Below are 19,338 nucleotides of genomic sequence, written 5' to 3'. Positions count from 1 at the left end.
AATTGACAATAAATGGCCTGTTAAAAAGAACAATAACCCAAACTTGTGGTGTTGCTTCTACGCAGTCATGTTGCCCATGCGTTTCATAATAGAAATAAAATTCATGACACTGTATTTGTACTTCTGCTACTTAGTTTTATAGGCCGAATAAGAACGATATTGTTCTGAACAAATCGGGACATGCCCTACTTACATTGTATTTATTGCGTAATAATTGCTTCCATAAATGTTTACGCGATGAACAAAATCTGGAACTTATCAGAAAGAAATAACATGTGGGGAACCCTCCAAAGAGAGTCGCTGGTGTTTTCTGAGAACATATTTCGAAAAATTAAGTGTATGATATGTTCAGTGTCAGCAATGAATATTTCACAGGTATCCTAGTTTTTCTCTTTTTTTAAAAGTTAATCTAAATTCAGGCAGGTGCTATTATCATTTCGCTGCAAAAATTGTAGTGACAATATGTGGTAAAGGGTCACATGCAATCCACTACAGTTTCATTTAAAGGCTTATTTCCAACATTTAAAAAGTAATTTGGTGCCACCTTATTTAATGGTGTATGGGACAGTCTCTGTATTCATGAACAAAACTGCGAACATTATTCCACGCAGAAAGCCTTAATGTTGCATTGATTGCGCCCCAAAACTGGTGCACATTTTGGCTGTCAAAAACATCTTTTTAGTGACTCGTTGCTGTGTAAGTACATGGCAATAAGCCAAAGAGCGACCCTTCCTCAAAACTATTTTGAATGAGCAAATTTTGGGATCACAATCCGAACGGAAAAATCTGTAAACTTAACGCTGACTTCCACTGAATGGGATCACAGCAACGTCGCCCTCATTTGTAAAGAGTGCAATAATGTATTCCACGGTAAAATTTAACTTAAAGGGATGCCAAATAGTATTCATACACTGAAGAAGCGTATAAAATTGAACAAAATATATGCCTGAGAAGAATTTCATCGCGTGATATTTTTAAAATTTACTCCCTGGTGTCCATTAAACCAACAGTGTTAAGTTTACACCACGATAATTGAAGTGTAGAATCACTTGTGTTTTCTCTTCAGTCGCTTGGAAGGGCAGATTTCATCCTGCCCCATTTGATTTCTATTGAGGGGCATTAATAGCGGTTTGTCAGTGACTCTCAAATTAACATACGGATTCGAGAGACTACAAAAGAGAATACCTACCCAATTCAATGCAGGAAAAAAATTGTAAAAATTGATCCTCTAATTCGAGTTTGTCCCCTGAGTACCTGTCTGAAGAACCGAGCGAGAGAGAGGTCGAAAATGGTGGAAACCATTCATCAGGGATATATCAGGAGCAAACAACAGCAACGTCACTTAACAGAAAGCATCAGCTACATGCAAAATCGTCCCTGTCTCTCCTGAGAGTCAAGGGACGTAATAACTAATGGGTCCCGACCAACATTTTAACGCGTCGTTACTATGTATGGATTCACATGTAATAAAGATTACGTGGAATAGTGCGCTGCGTAGACACGAAATAATAATGGCCCTTTGTCTGCGGTCATTCACGCGCAGTGCCGTTGTTGCCTGCAGGCGTGTTGGCGCCCTTTCATTTGGGGTTTTTCAAGACTTTGTTGTCGTTGAGGTTGTCTTTAAATGATGGAATTGAAAGAACACAAAATATGATCACTGTAATTTGTCTCTCACCATATGGCAGCCTCAATGGCACTCAATTAGAAAGAGATATGTTCTCTGAGGGAAAAAAAATTACTGGAACCAGTGTTTGTATCGTGTTTTATGCGAACAAGACTAATCTTTATATAACGGGTTTTTGCCCTTACCCAACGTAGATTGATAAGTACTGTATGCTCAGTGCTTGTCCGAGAGCTTGCAAAAAACCCTCACAAGCTTACTCGGGTGAGACTCGAACCCACGACCTCCTGCTTACTCGTGCAGATGTCTTAACCACTCGACCATCGAGCTTGCCGGGGTCGGCTGGCCGGTCCGAGTCAAGTGAAGCAGCGGGCACCGCGACCTATTTTTCAAGAACTATTTTCAAGATGTATTTAGGCCTAAAAAAATACATCTTGAAAATAGTTCGCGGTTAATAGTTCGGAAAAATAGATCAAAATAGAAGACGTAATCCTAAAATGATTTTTGGGAAGTTATTTTTTGTGCCCTTAGTCGTCATACTATTTAGGCCTATTTTGCGGTTTTCTCATTACTTTGCAGGGAGTCACGGACAAACTCCACTAAAATGAACCCATGTTACTTCCTACACTGACTCCAAAATCCTTGACCTTATTTCTATAAAATCCTCCTATCGTTGTTGTATTGCTTGGGTTCCAACCCTCAACTCTGCCGACGTATATCAGCCAACAGACGCCGTGTCCAACACCATCGTTACCAAATTATTCATATTCTCAGTCTTTGAATGAAAGCCGCGCTTTCAAAATGCGGGCTTTTAAAAGGAGATTACAACCAATCACTGCCATTATTTTTCACTTGTATCACGACACCAAGGATTCCAGAAAAGCGCTTGTGACACTGTAAATCAGACAAAAAGAGATGTTCCATTGTAGAGATGGGAAAAAGAATCGGAGAAAAAGAATCCAAGAAAAGCCTATTAAGCCGATTAACTTTCATTCAGCTTAAAGATCTTTAATTGTTACAATTACAAATTGGAAATTATGAAATGAAAACATGTACTTTTGGGACTGAAAGATCTTTTCATGCACTTCAAACAGCCGTGTACATCTCCATTCCCCCAATGGGCATATTTTTTGACGATTTGTAGGGAAGTAATTTGAGAATAATCTGAATCTTCCATGCTATAAGCTGATTTTGTCAAGAACTGCTCGCAAATGTTGCTGAACATTGTCAACGGAGTCGAATTTATTTTAGACTTTTAACAACACTCTGCATTTGAAAATGATGAATTACCAGTGAAAAATTTGTCGACAATTAAGGGGTTTTAGTGGTATATATGAAAAGCCATTTCTGTCGTATATCTACACGTACATGTATATGGTTATTCATTTAAATCATTAGTTTATATGATATCAAAAGACTGCTGGCCGTGCTGAGTGGGCGAAGCTTGCAGTAACAGTTGTTTCTATCATTATGAAAGCTATAACCAATCTTAAGATTCTGGGAATACTGACAGGAAATATTGTGGATATCAGACGACGATGACTGGAGTATTTATGGTTCGATATGTCTCTAGCAGGCACTTAAGAACTCCATCCGACAATTATGTGGGTTGTACATAATGTCTCTACCGCATCATTACTTCTTTCCGCTGGCAGGGTATAAAGGATTTCCCAATAGAGGTAGAATTATCGCAGCCACCGGCATCTCTTACACCAACGTGAGGCGAGGATTCTGAAAGAGCTAAAAACAACAGGTAAGAAAATACCGCGTCCGAGTACAGACGCCGCAGCGACTGTCACGACATCCTTTGACGGGGTGATAGAAGCATTCTTCCGGGGGCCAGCGGCCTTTTGCCCCGTGGGATCTTACTTCGTCAAAGCGGTCCATTACAAAGAAATTCGTGTTGGCAGCCCTGGTCTCGCGTTACATCAGGTGCACCTTTGCGTTGACATATACAGAGAAGTGTTTTTTATTTTCGTGGTAAAAAGAAAACGCACTTTTTATAACACGTTAATGAGATTTATCTTGATTGCTTTAGGATTCATTCAGAGCAGCTGCGGGCTTGGGAAGCACTGGTCCTTCTGGCCCCGTGATAAGGGCAATCCTACTCCTAGCCAGATCTTAATTTACTCAGTCGAGTAACTCCATCGAATAGACTACAGAACAGATTAACATGGACATTGTAAAAACGCAGCAAGCGAACTTGACAAGCCAATGAAGCCATATTTCACTGAAAACACTTTCCTTCTGCCCGATTGGATTCATAAAGTAAGTTATTAAAACGTCTTCTAGATATAAGAAGGGAAAATAGGGTGAAGAAGAGAAACAAAAAATGGAGTTGAGAGAGAGCGAGAGAGAGAGAGAGAGAGAGAGATAGCGAAAAAAACACTAAAGGAAAGAAAAATAAATGATTGCAAGACAAAAGACAGCAATTATTGTATACCAACCAACTATAGACTCATTAAATGCACTTTATTTTCAGGCCACTGCAAACTTTAATGTGTGATAACATTTTAGTTCCACGTACCCATAAGGAATATCAATTATCCACAAAGCTGCGCAAATAAGATGTAATAATTGCTACGGCTCGTAAATTGCAAGGTTGTTGCTAATTTAGTTCAAATGAATTGCACCAAAACGCTCCCGACATAATTAGAACGATCATGTAAATGGATCAATTTGACCGTGACCGACTGCAGTGACAAAAGTTGTTTTTCTCATATTCATCAACTTCACTGATGAGGCTGGCAATTTTGTCACAATCAGGAACCTCGCTGCTACATCCCCCACGCATGACGACCAAAGATCATCGGAGAAGCACTTTATCTATTAATTGTTATACCAAGATCGGATCTTGAGGTATAGAGACAATCAGTGCCCCCTTAATGCAAAACCAAGGTGGCGGTGGATGATTGTGCGGAAGATGGATGGTGAGGCATTGCTTGGCACACCCGTTGGAAGGGCATCTTGTGCTGTAGTTGGAAGTAACGATAACATACATCTTAACCTTCTACGATCATGACCCCTGAGTTGTACTTTGTCAATATGCTTACTTTCCAAGAAGCAACATTCACAGTCTCTGCAGAATGCGTGCGTACAGAGCGTGAAACCTTTTTTGGTGAGCTGCAGCACGCGTGTCAAAATATACCAATGAATTGTTAGTTAAATTCCCAAGGAGGCAAACAAGTTGCAAAGCTTCACGATATTACGCCTGCACATTGCCACACAGTGCACATTCCAACCCAAGCTGAACATGTTCCACCGACTGAGTGCTTGGAAGTCGCTTGTTCATCTGACATGAACAAAAAGCCCTCTGTTCTGCAACAGGGGAATAGTTGCGGTAAGAAACAAGAATGCGAACAATAATGACTTCAAGAAGCTGGACTTCTTTCCAAACAGCCTTTTACTGGAGAGTGCGTGGGAATTTTACAGTGTAAACTATGTTATTTTAGATGCGCTTTTTATTCCAAATGAAAGTGAAACTCAGACGAAGTGTAGTCATGCTGTTTCCACGACACCGTAAAAGAAATGTAGTTTGACACATTATGCGCCCAAATTTCGAGAAGCGGTTACCACAAATATATATTTATAATGCATATATATCCCGCATCGTTTTCCGTGTTGGAATGCTTGGATTAAGTGACCTCTCCCAGTTTTGCGAGTTTAAGACTCGTGAATGCGTGCCCATACGCATGACTAGCCTGAAACCTCGTTTTGAGTGGTTATTTCTCACCCAGCAGTGCGAAATTTGAGAAAAACATAGCACTCGATTTCTGAGATCGTAAATCATGATATAACGCATTATTTTAACTTGAATTTTTTCTATGGAGAAGTTTAACAGACAAGCAAATTGAATCAACGTGAAGAAGAGACATCAGGTGACAAATTTATGTCTTTTAGAAATGTGAAACCTTAAACTGCGAGAAATTAAAATTCATTCCACTTACTTAGTCATGTATGCGTACGATGTGTATTGTACGTGACGATATTGTTTAATAGTGTCCTTGTGTTGCGCATGCCAATGTGTATTATGTAAATACGCAGTGTACATATAGCTCCATAGGATATGCACTCACGTCCACGGAATAATCTGGTACATTTTAAGACTCTAACAAACTCCAAACAGAGCTGTCTCTCCAGGTTAGAAGAGAAAATGGTCACTTACATCTCCGGAATTACCCCTTCGTTTTGTTCCTTTGGGGGTATCTTAAAAACCGCATATACTATGACCGTTCCTAATACCATTCAGGAGCAAAGAAAAAAGCCTTCCTGCTGAAATCAAGACATTGAGAGGGACACGAATAGGGTGAAGAGTTGCGTTAGTGATGAGGTGATAGCAGAGCTGTGCATCCGTTTGAGTGGCAGGTAGCTAGACGGATCGAAGGTCCAGCTGAAACACAGCCTCGAGATAAACACTCAAAATCTCAAAACAACACATGAAATGTAAAAAGTCTTTAATAACAATGAGATTGTGTTGGTAGCTCTTTTCAAACCCAGTGAAAAACACCAATCGAGGATTCATTTAACAGACATAATCCATAACCATATCTGCATATATCTGCATATGTATGACTGCATAGTCAAATGCAAAATAACTTTTCCAGGTTTTAAAGTACAAAATTATAACCTGGAGGAAGGACACAGAAGGAGTTACAACTCTGGCACTTCAAAGTGCTCGATAAGCATCGCCGCCCAGTCAGACAAATAATAGCAAACATTTTAAAAATGCTGGATTCCGTTACTGCCTGTAGCTTAGCTGTACGGTGGGGCCAGTACTATCCTAGCAATATTTGGTGTGTTTTGTTAAAAATCTCTAATATTAGATCTACTTTTGCAATCGTGAATAATTTTTTTTATTTTGATACACGGTACCGCTATCCATGCAATGTTATAATTTTATTTTGGCTCTCCAAAACTTCCATTTTCAAAGTCTTTGTACGAATATGGCTAAGACTGGCCACCAACATGTTGACCACCACTGGACAGTTGAGTTCGTAACAAACAAAATGCGCTATTTCATCGCAAGGGGTGATCATGAGATTTTATAAAATACCGTTTTGTATAAATGCTGCAGTAAAAATGATTCAAATAAACACAGTATCTTATAAACAACTTTATTCCCAATTTATTCCCAAAATAACTCCAGAAGAAAGCGTTTGATAAGGGCAATGACTGCACATGAACACTAAGGGCACACAGCCTAATACAAGCAACTGTGCAAGCATTGAATTTGATGTTGTCGTCAGATCATACCAAGCGCCATCGATGACATGAATATTCAACTTCTTATACTGCAATACACAACTTTTAAGGATGCAGATTGCCAGTGAAAATTGCGGCGATGAGCATGGTACAAAGGGGGCGTATGATTTTTAAGCAGGTGGTGCGTAGCAAGCGCTCACTGCGTTGTAGCTGTGGGCATACCGGGCGTGCCAGAAAGCCGTAATTGGCCAGATGTTATCGCCCGGGCAGTTTAAACTCCTTCTGTGTCCTTCCTTCGTGATTACAGGAACGTATAAGAGTGATTTTTCTGACTCATCCTGTGTACATTGAAGTTTCCGCTTCGAGGATAAGCACTCCCTCATCGGTTGAAAAGATCCATATAGGTCGGGAGTGTTCATTATTTTTGTTAGTAGCGATGCGACTGCAACGAATGCATTTCATAGTCGTTTAACCAGCGAAATTCACTTCCCACATATATTGAAGCACCATACTGGGACGGAAAGCACCCCCACCTGTGTGTTAGACATTTGTTTAATCGGAATCTCAGGAATTCTTTTCAGACATCTAGGGGAATGTGCTAGTTAACAATAGTCTAATAAGAGCGGGTATACAAAGGGATTGGACATGGGGGAGGGGAACTCCACCACCCCAAATCTTGCTGCGTACATCATGCACATAAATGCGTGCATCTTGTGTTGTAACCTCAGTGTCATTTCTGAGACTAGGGCAAATCGAAAGGAACATAAACCCGATTAGAGGCATCATCGGATAGCCAGATATGCACAGCGACATCAGGTGTACTGTTCCCTGTGCATGCTCCACATCTGCACTGTTTTGCAAATAGCGCCTGGTTCGTTGTCGTTTTCAAGCAACTGTCAAGGTGTCTTTGTTAAGTTGTCATAGAGCTTTATGCTCCATTCCTGTCAAACACAACTCATTAATGAGCTGAAGGCTATTTCCAAGACCACATATTCTCCAGAAAAAACTTCCAGTGGCTCTCTTAAAAAGAAGCAACGCTTGACCTTTACCGAGGTGAGGTTTTGGGACCGATTCCTCCTTTTTTCGATATCAATTCTGCAATTGTGGTTGTGGGTTAAATTGTGAAAGCGAGGAGAGGATTTGACCTTCTTATTTTACATATTCGTCGCTATAAAAATATGAACACTTTACTCTTGTGCTTAAAAGGTATTATTGAAACCAAGTCTCACTTTTAATTAAAATCATGGACAAATAAGTCCACGAGAGGGCGCTTTACTCGGCTGGATGCCCACTGCCCGCCAGAAACAGCTGTGTTGTGTGACCCCCCACGTACTGGGGCTGCGCGTCAAGGCAGGGGGGGTATGCACTCATAGAGAGAACACACATTCTCATTGTTGCAAACCAACTTCCATTGGGAGCCAATACGTCATCACGAGATGCTCACCATGGCAACATTGCTGCAGTGACATTCAAGAGTAGTCGTAACTCTCCTCTATTCCCTGTTGCCAGAGACTAGCTCTGTGGTAATACGTCCATCTCAGATCGTAAACTACCCCTGTGAGTTTGAATACTAATACTTAATTTCTCTTCTCAAACATTTAGTGAAGATCATTGCAAGAGCCTATGAGACAGTAAGTTATCAATGCAGAACGTATTTAATTGAGCGCATCATCCTCCAAAATAAGAACAATGGGCAATTTTAATAATCATAATATGCACATTAAACTTTAACCTTTTGAGTGCATGCATATTCTAAACAGTAATCTAAATACACTGTAACTCTTCTCTATAGATATATACAGACTATTCCCACCACCGCTAACAATGAACTAGCTTGATCAATCAAGTAAATGAAATGACAGATTCTTGTATAAAGGAATCTTTAATTGCGTTTGTAAAACTAAAAAGATAAACTCTGGATTATATAGCAACCTCTGTGGATTTCATAAAACATCAGATCCAAAGAGGCCTACTGGGATTTCGTACTTTTTCTGAAGTCTGTTTTCATGGAAACCCCCGACTTCATTCGAGAATATACACAGGCTATCCAACGATTAAGGTTTACAAACAAACGTATTGAAAACGATAGCTGTTTCGTCTGGGGGCTTGCCGCCGTTTTCAATAACATATTCATAGAGCAGTGTAACGTCGATGTTATTTTTTATTAAGAGGCAACATTAGTGGACGAAAATGGTCCTAATCCAGAAATAGCACATTATAAATCTCATTTGAGTTACTTCTTGGCGATGTTACATGCGGCATACTGCGCTGCAACGTGTCGTACATTGATTCTTCTCCGTCAAATTCTGTTCCAGGGGTTTTATTTCCCGCGCTTTCCTGTCCTTGCACAGTTGGGACGCAAGAGGGCGCCGCGGCGCTCGCCAGCGGTAGCCCGCCACACTGTGACTCGGCAAGCTTGAGATAGCCCACTGATTGGATACTGTTATTGTAGGAGTCCCCACTTGTTGAAGGTGCAGTGATTGGTCCCTTGTCGATGTAACCCACTTGCAGATAGTCATACTTCAAGGAGTCCTGCTCGTCATCTTTAGCCGAATCTCTCACCTCTAAACCCTTCACTGGCGCCTGTTTTCCTTCGCTCTTACTGTCCTCTCCCTCCAATGTGTAGTAATGTGGCCGTTGCCATGCAGAGCCTACTCTGGTGTTGACCCCAGCATCTTTAGGTATCGTGCCAGGCAGCAGGCTCGTATCGATCGATGCGTTCAATTCCCCCTTCAAATTGATCGAGCTGTAATACACGACGTCTGGTTCTGGTATCCTGTCGTCTTGCTCCTCCCTGACTACCGAGCTTGTAGATTCCATCTCTTTCAGCGACGAGTAGTAGACCTCATCCGGCTTTGGTGATGTTTCCTCAGCCACTTGTGTCACACTAGGGTTTAGAGTTAGTTCTCGGGCACCTTCGTTCACCATCACCATGGAATGCCTGGCATGGTTCGCTCCTCTAGCATTCTCTGTCAGAGGGATGCGAAAGTCAGGCTCGTCGTAGTCCCCCAGACCGATCACACAGGACTGCGGTCTCTGAGCTTTGGCTTTTGTAGGAGAGGGTGCACGAGGCTCTCGAGGGTCATCGTAATCGCATAGGCTTCGGGCTCGATCTGCCCGAACTGCCCTGGCCGACGGGCCGGCCTGGCTGAAGCGAGCATTAGGAAACCTTAGAACACTCGGCTGGTCAAGTTGAATGTACACGCCAGACGGCACGGCGTCCATTTCGATGTTGTAAGGGCAATAACCTGTGCCGAAAGATACAAGAAAAATTGTCCTCGATGTAAGAAGAATTGCAGTTTCGCCATTCTGTATCAAACAACGTGACAAAGTTACAAAGTGTTTGGTCGGCCAGATGCATGTAATATGCTTTTTGGATCGGAAGGGAAATGGGCGTTAATTTTTTAAAAGTATTTTTATATACTTCAGAAATGATAAAGAAAATGACTGAGATATCACCGGTTTACAGGCAACTCCGATTATACACGAAGGAATATTCAATGGTGTTTTGACGACCCTTAAAATGAGAGTTGCACTCTTCTTCTGCCTACGTATAGAGGCATTGCTGATGTGCAAAAGTCACGCATGCCGATTCTGAGTCTTGTATCCAATTAAACAAAGTTTTTCCACCTTGAACATGAACTTACTTAAAAAACGTCAGTCTTGCAAACAAATAAAAAATTTCAGGGTAAAAATATGTCCAAGGCGTTAACTCCTTCAAGGAAATTCATATCAAGGATATCCGCCAAGAGGTGACGACATCATGCTGTGCACTATATTTATATTATTTCAACTACTCTTGCCTATATATAGACATTCTGTGAACAAGTTTCTTGTCAATTAAAAAGGACGTTGTTCGACTGACATGTTCCAAGAGGGATTTTTTTTAACGAAGTATAAAAACGCTGAGCAATTTTTTACCCAGCGTTAGGTATCAGATGATTTGCCAAATCGTTGGGCAAATAGATTACCCAACCGCGTTGATTTCCTCCTAAAAGATGGGCAAATTTGTCTCATCTCACGCAACGGTTGTAGAAAATGTTATTTTTAAACCTCGTTTTTTACCCAGCGTTTCGATCTTTCTGCCCAACAGTTAAGCGATTTGCCTGGTACCTAACGCTGGACAAAAAATTGTCCAGCGTTTTTACAGTGTACAGGAAACGTAAAATGGTGTCAATGAAAGTAAACTTTTTCTAAACTTAGGTCAAAAAGCAACACAAAGTATGACACGGCTATTTCAATCGCCAAGAAAATTTGCTCGGCTGCCATTTCAGTACAAATTATGTCACGCGATGTTTCAAGCTGTTTGAAATTACTAGTTCTTTCGATCGTATGTCATAGAGCCTGATACTTGGGTTTTAGCAGAGGCGTAATTGAAACGTTTGTTGGACGTGTTCGTATACATGGAAAAGAGTGACACTTGCTGAAAACAAAACGATCCTTTAAACAGAAATGGGAACAGGCTATTAAGTGATTTATCAAACGAGGAAATACGCATTACACTTTAAGGAAGAACTGTTTTAAGAACCAAGGAAACCTATTTATATATAAAGTGGAACTAAAACAAGCGTCGATTCCAAACGCAATAGTAACGCATGCAATAAACAAGTTTAACTTATGATGCGAAAGATATTGACGTCACCGATTCCCATTTTATCTCTAACATCACGGAAACTTGACTTAAGTAGTCGTTTCAAGGGGTCGCTTTCTTTCACCATAAATACTATTGAACCCAAGTGAGATGGGGGTTACACCCTCTCCAAAAAGAATGAATCGATCAGACAAGTTCTGTTTTTATCATGATACTGCTTGGTGTATTTTTAATCAATTAAGCATGTTTTTTTTTTAAATTATGTGTTCAGGTATACTATCCAGTGTTTATTATTATTTGGTTTATAATCCCAAATGAAAAATAAAGAAGGTAAAAATTGTAAAAGCTCGACTGTGTTATACAAAACAATTTGGCTTTGTTTATTATTTCTGCATATTTTGTTTGTCTTTCTCTGGAAAATACAAATACGAATCAGGGAGCATATGGCAAAGCTACCAAAACGCGAAAACAAACTTTGTTCGTTTCCCTGTGCATTCATTAATAGTTCATTTATGTTGATCTTCTTTTTAGAAACTCCACTTTGATCTGTACAAAGAAAATTCGAGAAATATGGCTGTGCCCAAGAGACGAATTTGAATGACTGCATGTCGAAATGGTTTGCTGTTTAGTGATTTTGAATTCTTGATCAACTTCTTCGGAAGGCTTCCAACAAATGTGAATAAACGACAGGACTATTTAGGTTTAAATGAACTTGTTATTAAGGAACAGTTCCTCAAAAATTGAAACTGGAGGACACTTTTTGATGTTCGAACACAGATATAAAGGAGCCGTCAATGTAAACAGGAATTTTAGAGGGACTGGCATTAAGTAAACAAGTTTCAATAAAATTGGCCGGTAAAACGTCATACAGCACTCAGTTGTTAATGAAAAAGGCAAACTTTTGGTGCAAGCATGCTGCCAAGAATCTGGTGGCAATGGATTCCTAAAAAAAGAAGTGAAAGGTCGTTGTTTGGATGACATTCTCATGTGTAAATTGGTTAACTTGCCCAGCGCAGTCGTTGGGGAAAATTAGAATTGTGTAATTTCTAAACAGTATTTTCTCAAACTCCAGTTTGTTTGTTTGTTTGTTTTTTGACAGTTACTATGTAGCGGTAAGTATTAACAACATTAAACCTTGATTTCATTCAATTAATACGATTCCCTGTTACGTTTTAAAACCACCAACCGGATATTCTAAATCAAAAAGTAGATTTACACATGTGCTTTTCTACGACTGGTACAGCCATCTCCGCTTTTCTGCTCAAAAAGGAAAGGAATGTTGATCCATCCACCGCAATTCGGGAGCTGATTATTATAGACCATTATCCTTTGTAACGTTTCTTTGAAAATGATTGGATTCCCCGCCTATCATTTCCCGTTTGGCATGCTCTCCTCGTCCTTATTGTGGTTAATTTCATGACATATCCACTTCAACATTTTTAAAAGAAAAGAACTCTGTAAATTTTCGTAACTGGAAAATCTTTAATGACAATTAGCTTTAGCTTTACCGCCATCATTTATATGAAGCAGAAATTCATAAAAAGTATTGCTTAGGACGTTTTTTTAGAATGTTTTCATGGCATTAGTAGGGAGACAATCATAGGGGAGAAAATTGATTGGAAAGCCATTTGTGTGTTAGTATTCTTCGCAGAAAAGTAAATGGGGTAAAATAGTTCTGGTCATGGTTTCGTGGAGAGACAGCATTTCATTGTTATAACTATTTTCTTAAATTCTATTTTCAGGTGATTTTCATTCTCAAACAGGGTAAACATTGTTAATTCATTCTTTCTTTCAGATGATGCATGTATGTTTTGAGACAGTGGCAAAGATTTGAGCTGGAAACTGGGGATGGTGGCTTGCCCGGCCATGGAAATTTGGAAAGTGGGGAGATGACACCATATGACACCATACAGGGAGCGATTCTCATGATAGAGATGTACGTCTGTATGATATGTATTGCATTTATACAATCTTATATCAGAGCGACATATATGTAGATTTTTTAATCGCTCTCCTTCTGTAAGTGATATTGAATACATTTTGGTTGTTGGTAAGTCCGAAACGTTCTTCATAATCTGGTTTAATCTTTCTCACTATGAAAGGGGAGGTCGCTGATCCCGTATCCCCCTGCTCGAAAAAAGTGGGGGCATACCCCCATCCCCTTGGATTTACCCCCATGGTGTGAGCAGCTTGAATACTTTTCCATCGCATTTAAGTTTAAGTTGTGATATTATCAGTGATGCCTTGCAAAGTTTAAAGACCGTGGGCAATCTTGGTCTCCTTAGGATCTTTCTAAACTCACACATGCCTTCACAATGTCTGGCAACGTTGTACTTGATGCCTGTTTGGAGAGGGTGTTTTGTGGCGCATCCAGGGCTTAGAATGGGGGAGGGTGGACATTTTTCCAAAAATGACTGTTCAGATTTCTTCACGCCTAAAAGAATCCTCGTTATTCGCCAAAGGTGGTAGTAACTTTCAAAAAAGGGTGCTTTAAGACAAGCAAACAAAAACCAACCAACAAAGAACACATGGAAACATGTCTTCAATACACCCCCCTGCACACCGCTGGATGCGCTACTGCGCCTTGTGTCACACCATGGACACCGTAGGTCTTTCCTTGAGCCACCATTGCACCACACATAGTGAGAGACAAAAGTTTTAAGTCCCCTTTTCAAATTGTAAACGTGAATTTGCAGTGGTTATTATAATATTCCAACGAGGAAAGACCCGAGAGAAAGACAGCTATGGAACCCTTGCTCATTTCCGCGTGCCGGATGCCTTCATTAAACCAGCGAACTTTGACCTCGAGCGAATGTCACACGTTGTAACGCTGTGATGGTGACAGGTTGTATGAATGACACCCACGTCATTATAAGGCTTTATAGACAGCCGTTGAAATAGATCTGCAAGTAAAAGTCTGGTTATCACAGTATTGTCAACTTTTTTGCTGAACAAAACACAGAAATGGAAATGACCTTTGAATGAATTATTTCTGCAAATGTACTTGCCTTCTGCAGTTGTGGGTGAGAGGGGAAGTTTATCCGTATCACGTGTAAAATGTTGCCTGGATGGGAAAAAGTAGGATTGAGTAATAATATTGAAAGTAAGGGATGTATTGTATCGATTAAAACAGTTTTTTAAGTTGAGTCCCGAAAGCATGATTGTTTTGGTGCAAGAAACCTCTTTCAAAGGTAAGATATTTGAAGCTATTTAAAGAGATTCTTTATTTTTTAACACGTCGGGTCAGATCATTATGACGCATAGCAAAATGAAAATAAACTGCAGGCACAGTTGTAAAAAACATCAGAAACCAGACAGACCAGGTTTTATTTTTCAGAAAATTAACAATAGCTTATAATTTTTGGAAAAAGGAACATCTTGAATTATTGGAAAATGAGCAGTATGGATTTTTCAAAAAGTTTCCAGGAAAACGGGAATTTTAGACACAACCTGGGAACATCTGGCTTTATTCCAATAAAAGATTTCAGGGAACCCTTTTTAATGAAAAAAAAAATAACAATATAGAGAGGAACTACAATGTTAATTTTTTTTGGGGGGGGATGGGTGATATAGGTGGAGAAGGGACTTAATTTTCCTCGGTCTCTAACCGAATTCAAGAATATGGTATCTTAAGGTAATTTGAAAACGCACCTCTGTCGTCCCCTGCGCAGCCACACCACAATTGCAGTCAGGGTGATGACCAGTACAAATAGGATGACACCTGCTACTGGCCCGATGGTGGTGAACGGACGAGCTGAAAAACGACGGAGTTGGAAATAAGACAAAAAGTATTAGAAACGTTTGTTAATCTGATAATGTTACAGCCAACGCCTTGTGTATCATCAACCGATAACATATGACCGATTGATCGATAACGTATCACCGATTGACGGATAATGTGTCACCGATTGACGGATAATGTATCACCAATCGAAAAACTGTGTCACAAATTGACCGATAGTGTTGTAAAATCTATATCCAATAGGCCTAATGTGTCACCTGTTAACGGACAATGTAACTCCTCCAAAACATATAACCAATAATGTATCACCTGCCCACGATAATGTATCAACAGGCAAGGTATCAAAAATCGACTGATAATTATGGATTAGAGTGGGAAATAAATTGTTGCCCAAACCAATTTTGGAGTCTTTACCCAGTGTCCCAAAATGTGTACGTTAAAGTTTAGAAAAAAACTCTCTAACTTATACATGTACATGCTTTCGGAGATTTTGATGAAACTTGGGTGTATTGACCACTGAGTGGGAATTCCTTCACCGAATTTATGAACGACATTTGTCAGAGCAGCTTTAATTTTTTTCTCATTTTTAGTCTTTTATACTGTTTTCATTTGCGAAATTTTCTCTCGCCGACTTGAGCATCAATATTTATTTTGCTTGTGCGTTTTTTTTCTTCATTTTTTTGCGCACGGAAAGCATTCCATTCCTCAAACAGGTGCTTGTTTTGGTGTTCCCAGTTTGAGCTTCCATGGCCAGATTGCAGGGTGGTTCTCATTGAAATGTGAAATTAATTAATTGCATTCCCTACTGTGGCCTATTTTTTCCGACGAATGTTTCATAGGAAAGGACATTTTTTCCCCCGAAAATTATTCCTTCGGTCAATTGGTAATACATTATCCTTCAGTGGGTGATACATTATCCTTCAATCGGTGATACATTATCCGTCAATCGGTGATCGTTATCCGTCAATCGGTGATACATTATCAGTTGGTAATACATTGGACCTTGGTTTTAACATTATCAGTTGTAACAACGTTCAACAGCATCTGTAGGAATAAAGGGATCAATTGAAGGATGTTTCAGTGGCTCAGCTGAGGGATTAACAAGGGAGAAATTTCGGGGGGGAGGGGGACAACTTGGCGTGCGCACAACTTTTCAAGGGAACATCGAAGGCCGATGAACCGTGGCTTGTAATATGTAGGCCTACATTTCAAAATTTTAAAAAGGAGGATTTGGCTCCGAGAGGCTGGACCTCGTGCCTTTCGGTACCCCCTCCTAGTAACACCATTGACTGACCATGGAACAAGGGATAGGTATTCTAGTTTTTTTGACAAACAGTCGATCATTATTAACTTTCCGAGTTCTCAGATAAATTCACCCACACACACAGTGGCGTAACTACCGAGAGCAACTGAACGGGGACTCAGGGGAGCACCCGTTTGGGCATGGACATTTCTAATACTAAGGTGGGATACACCCCCCCCCCTTCTCTCGTTGTTCGACCACTTCACACACATCCCCAGGCACTGTGTTACTGTAAAACTCTGAACTACCTGCCCGTAATCTGCTAAGATTTCCGCTCCCGCAATCTATTAACCGAGTATTTTTTTCATTGAGTGGGCAATAGGACTAGACCTTGACCAGAACGCAGAGAGAAAGGCAACTGTGAAAGACTGCCTGGCTCAGAAACCTTCAACCTGCAGTCTGGGCTGAAGGGTGCTGTAATTATGCCCGATGCAAACTCCACTCGCCGATCCAGTGAGGGATAACTGGGTAGGGTGATGTGAGCTTGGGTCGCAACTCTAAAATGTCTCGAGTCTGAGAGCCAGACTGCGGTAGATTTTAAATGCCCTCCGTTGCTTTCTTGCAGTAGGAGGAGTTTTCACGAGACCTCGAAAGTTCAAAACCCTGAACATTTTTACCTGTTTATGAACCGTAAGGTTTCACGAGAGGGCTAGGTCCTGCCTATTGTTCTACATGCACTTACCGTCTTGTCCGGGTATTGTCACGAATTCCATGCCCAGCCTGTGGGTTGTCGTGGTAAGGTCACTGATGATCACGGGTGTTGTAGTGGTCTCATCATCATCGTCGTCGTCATCATCTTCTAGATGCAACCTCCATGGACAGAAAAAAAGGAATTTCTCTCACTGGCAAACACAACTTTAGGCCTCTTATTAAGTGAGGGGTAAAGGCAAGGCAGATCTTACTAAGTCAGGACTGGATTGGGGAAACCATTGACGGCGTAGGCCTACAACAGCTAAAAACCAACCATGCTAAGGATAAGTTCTCGATAGGCAGGTTAGCCGCCTGACGAGCACCCTATCAAGATAAAACACAAAACTTACAAAGGTGTTTTATATTTCAGCACCCGTTCATCAGCAAATCTTGGCCGTCTGAGTTGCAACTTTAAATACATTTTGTCACTGAATAAGGTTTTGAAACATCTGGTCAGCTCAATACATCCTTCGTACGCCTCACAGCGAGAAATATCCAACACGGTTCAAAGTTCTTGCAAGACGCGTAAGCTCCAAGAAACGATATTCCTGCCCATGAAACCTGGTTATTTTTCAGCCGAGAATGTTTCAGGAGTCCCCTTCGTCTCATGGGTTGCGAACAAGTCATTTCCCTTGTACCAGCCACGATCAGGTTTTAGCGATTTGGAGGCCCTTCACTGATTCACTTCGATATCCGCTTGGCGCGGGGAGGGGGCGGTTTAAAATAACGGTAAATGTGACTTTGGGGGATGCATGACACGCGTTAGTCACCATGCCTACGTACAGAAACCTCGAGGTATGCGTGCTCTTCTGTATTCGCTACTGCCTTCAGACAGCCATAGGGAAAACCTAACGTTTAAGGAGGTCAATTATATCCATGGGAGATTGAAGTTCATGAATAAGAAATCTGTGACGTCAATTGTGAGTTCAACAGTCAACACTTACTGAATCGTCTCTTGCAAAATTCAATCACTTTATAGATGCAAAGGGTTGAATATGAGAGCCTTTCGAAGGTCGAAAGATTATTGAAAAAAAATAATCAGTGTCAAGAAGGCAAGGTGTGACCATTTAACTTGAAAATATTTTGCACACGTCATTAAACAGGTTCATTGCTGCAAATCTTACTTTGGCTCTTGGGCACTTACACTGATAAGATTGCATATATATTTTTTCTTTATTTAGTTTCTGTAAGTTCTTTTTTTAATTGTTTTTTATTTTTTTTTAATACGGCATGTCTTCGCTCAGGCTATGATTTCAGGGTTTTGCCACTTCTAGATACAGTATTATATTTCGCCATGAGGAAGAACTAAATACTTGTACATGTATATACGTGTTGTATTGTAAACTATGTTATATGCATTGTATTGTAAACCAAATTGACATCGTTGATTGTCTGTTCTTTGGTTTCGAGTTCAGAGATATTTTTCCAACTGTGATGGGCACAATCAACCTTGATATTAGCATAAAGGGTCCCACTTTCATGTTGTCCTTCCTGTCTGGTCCCTGCAAAACGCCGTTCTAAGTTTGTTCCCTGTGGGTTGCTGAAAGGTGGCTGTTAGCTCAAGAGCGGACCCAGAATCATTTGGGGAAGGGGAAGGGAGGGGCAAAAGTGGTTTGGGAGGTCTAAAAACTTCGAGATGTCTTCATGTAACTTTTATGGGCCTCTCTTAATGTACTTTGTCTCTTTAAATTTCTTTAAAGGAAAAAAAAGAATTTGTTACTTTTTTTGAAGGGGGGAGAGGGGATGTTCCCTGCTGAGCCCTCCGGATCCGCCACTGCATCAGCTGGATGTGCCGCGAGTCGCTTTAAATGCAGATCACCTATGCTACCCGTGAGAAACGTACTACGGCACTGTAACTAGGGAATACCAAGGCCAAGTGAATAGCTTATTAAGGTAAACAGCTGTCTGTCTTTTCCACAAAAACATGAAAAAGAGTCAAATTCGTCATAATTTATAAGAGAAATTCACTTCTTGTTTTTGTAGCTTGTCAATAATCAAAATCCCGCGTGTTTTTCCGTGTGATCGTGCACATCCCTGACAAGAAGGTGGTGTGTGATCCGGTTCCGAGAACAGTGTTCTTGGGTCTTGTTCGAGTGCGAGAACAAGAAACTCCTGTAAAGAACAGGCCGCCCGAACTCGGCCCTGGAGTCTTAAATTCATTTCATGGAATTCTCTAAAGTTGTTCATAC

General features: G+C 40.6%; 1 protein-coding gene across 1 annotated transcript; it reads right to left on the bottom strand.

The window, feature by feature from the left end:
* Positions 1-8,486: 8,486 nt before the first annotated feature.
* LOC147798317 (uncharacterized) lies at positions 8,487-17,853 on the bottom strand. Its single transcript, XM_087140525.1, has 5 exons — positions 17,500-17,853; positions 17,142-17,269; positions 15,066-15,168; positions 14,423-14,478; positions 8,487-10,071 (listed from the first exon to the last, which is right to left on the bottom strand). The coding sequence occupies exons 1-5, from the start codon at positions 17,568-17,570 to the stop codon at positions 9,020-9,022; spliced, it is 1,410 nt and encodes a 469-aa protein (XP_086996651.1). The 5' UTR covers positions 17,571-17,853; the 3' UTR covers positions 8,487-9,019.
* Between the last annotated feature and the right edge of the window lie 1,485 nt (positions 17,854-19,338).

The sequence above is a fragment of the Acanthaster planci genome, linkage group LG08 (genome assembly GCF_054643075.1).
Source record: "Acanthaster planci isolate LZ-2023a linkage group LG08, COTS_SCS, whole genome shotgun sequence".
Classification (NCBI taxonomy): domain Eukaryota; kingdom Metazoa; phylum Echinodermata; class Asteroidea; order Valvatida; family Acanthasteridae; genus Acanthaster; species Acanthaster planci.
Note: the sequence above shows the minus strand (reverse complement) of the source record. Positions and strands in the feature narration are given on the sequence as shown.

Excerpts from the sequence above, each read along its gene's own strand:
- LOC147798317 (XM_087140525.1), bottom strand. The coding sequence starts at position 17,570 with ATGTATTTAAAGTTGCAACTCAGACGGCCAAGATTTGCTGATGAACGG. Across the intron at positions 17,270-17,499 it reads CTGAAATATAAAACACCTTT|GTTGCATCTAGAAGATGATG; the intron begins GTAAGTTTTGTG and ends CTGTCCATGGAG. Across the intron at positions 15,169-17,141 it reads GACAATACCCGGACAAGACG|CTCGTCCGTTCACCACCATC; the intron begins GTAAGTGCATGT and ends GTCGTTTTTCAG.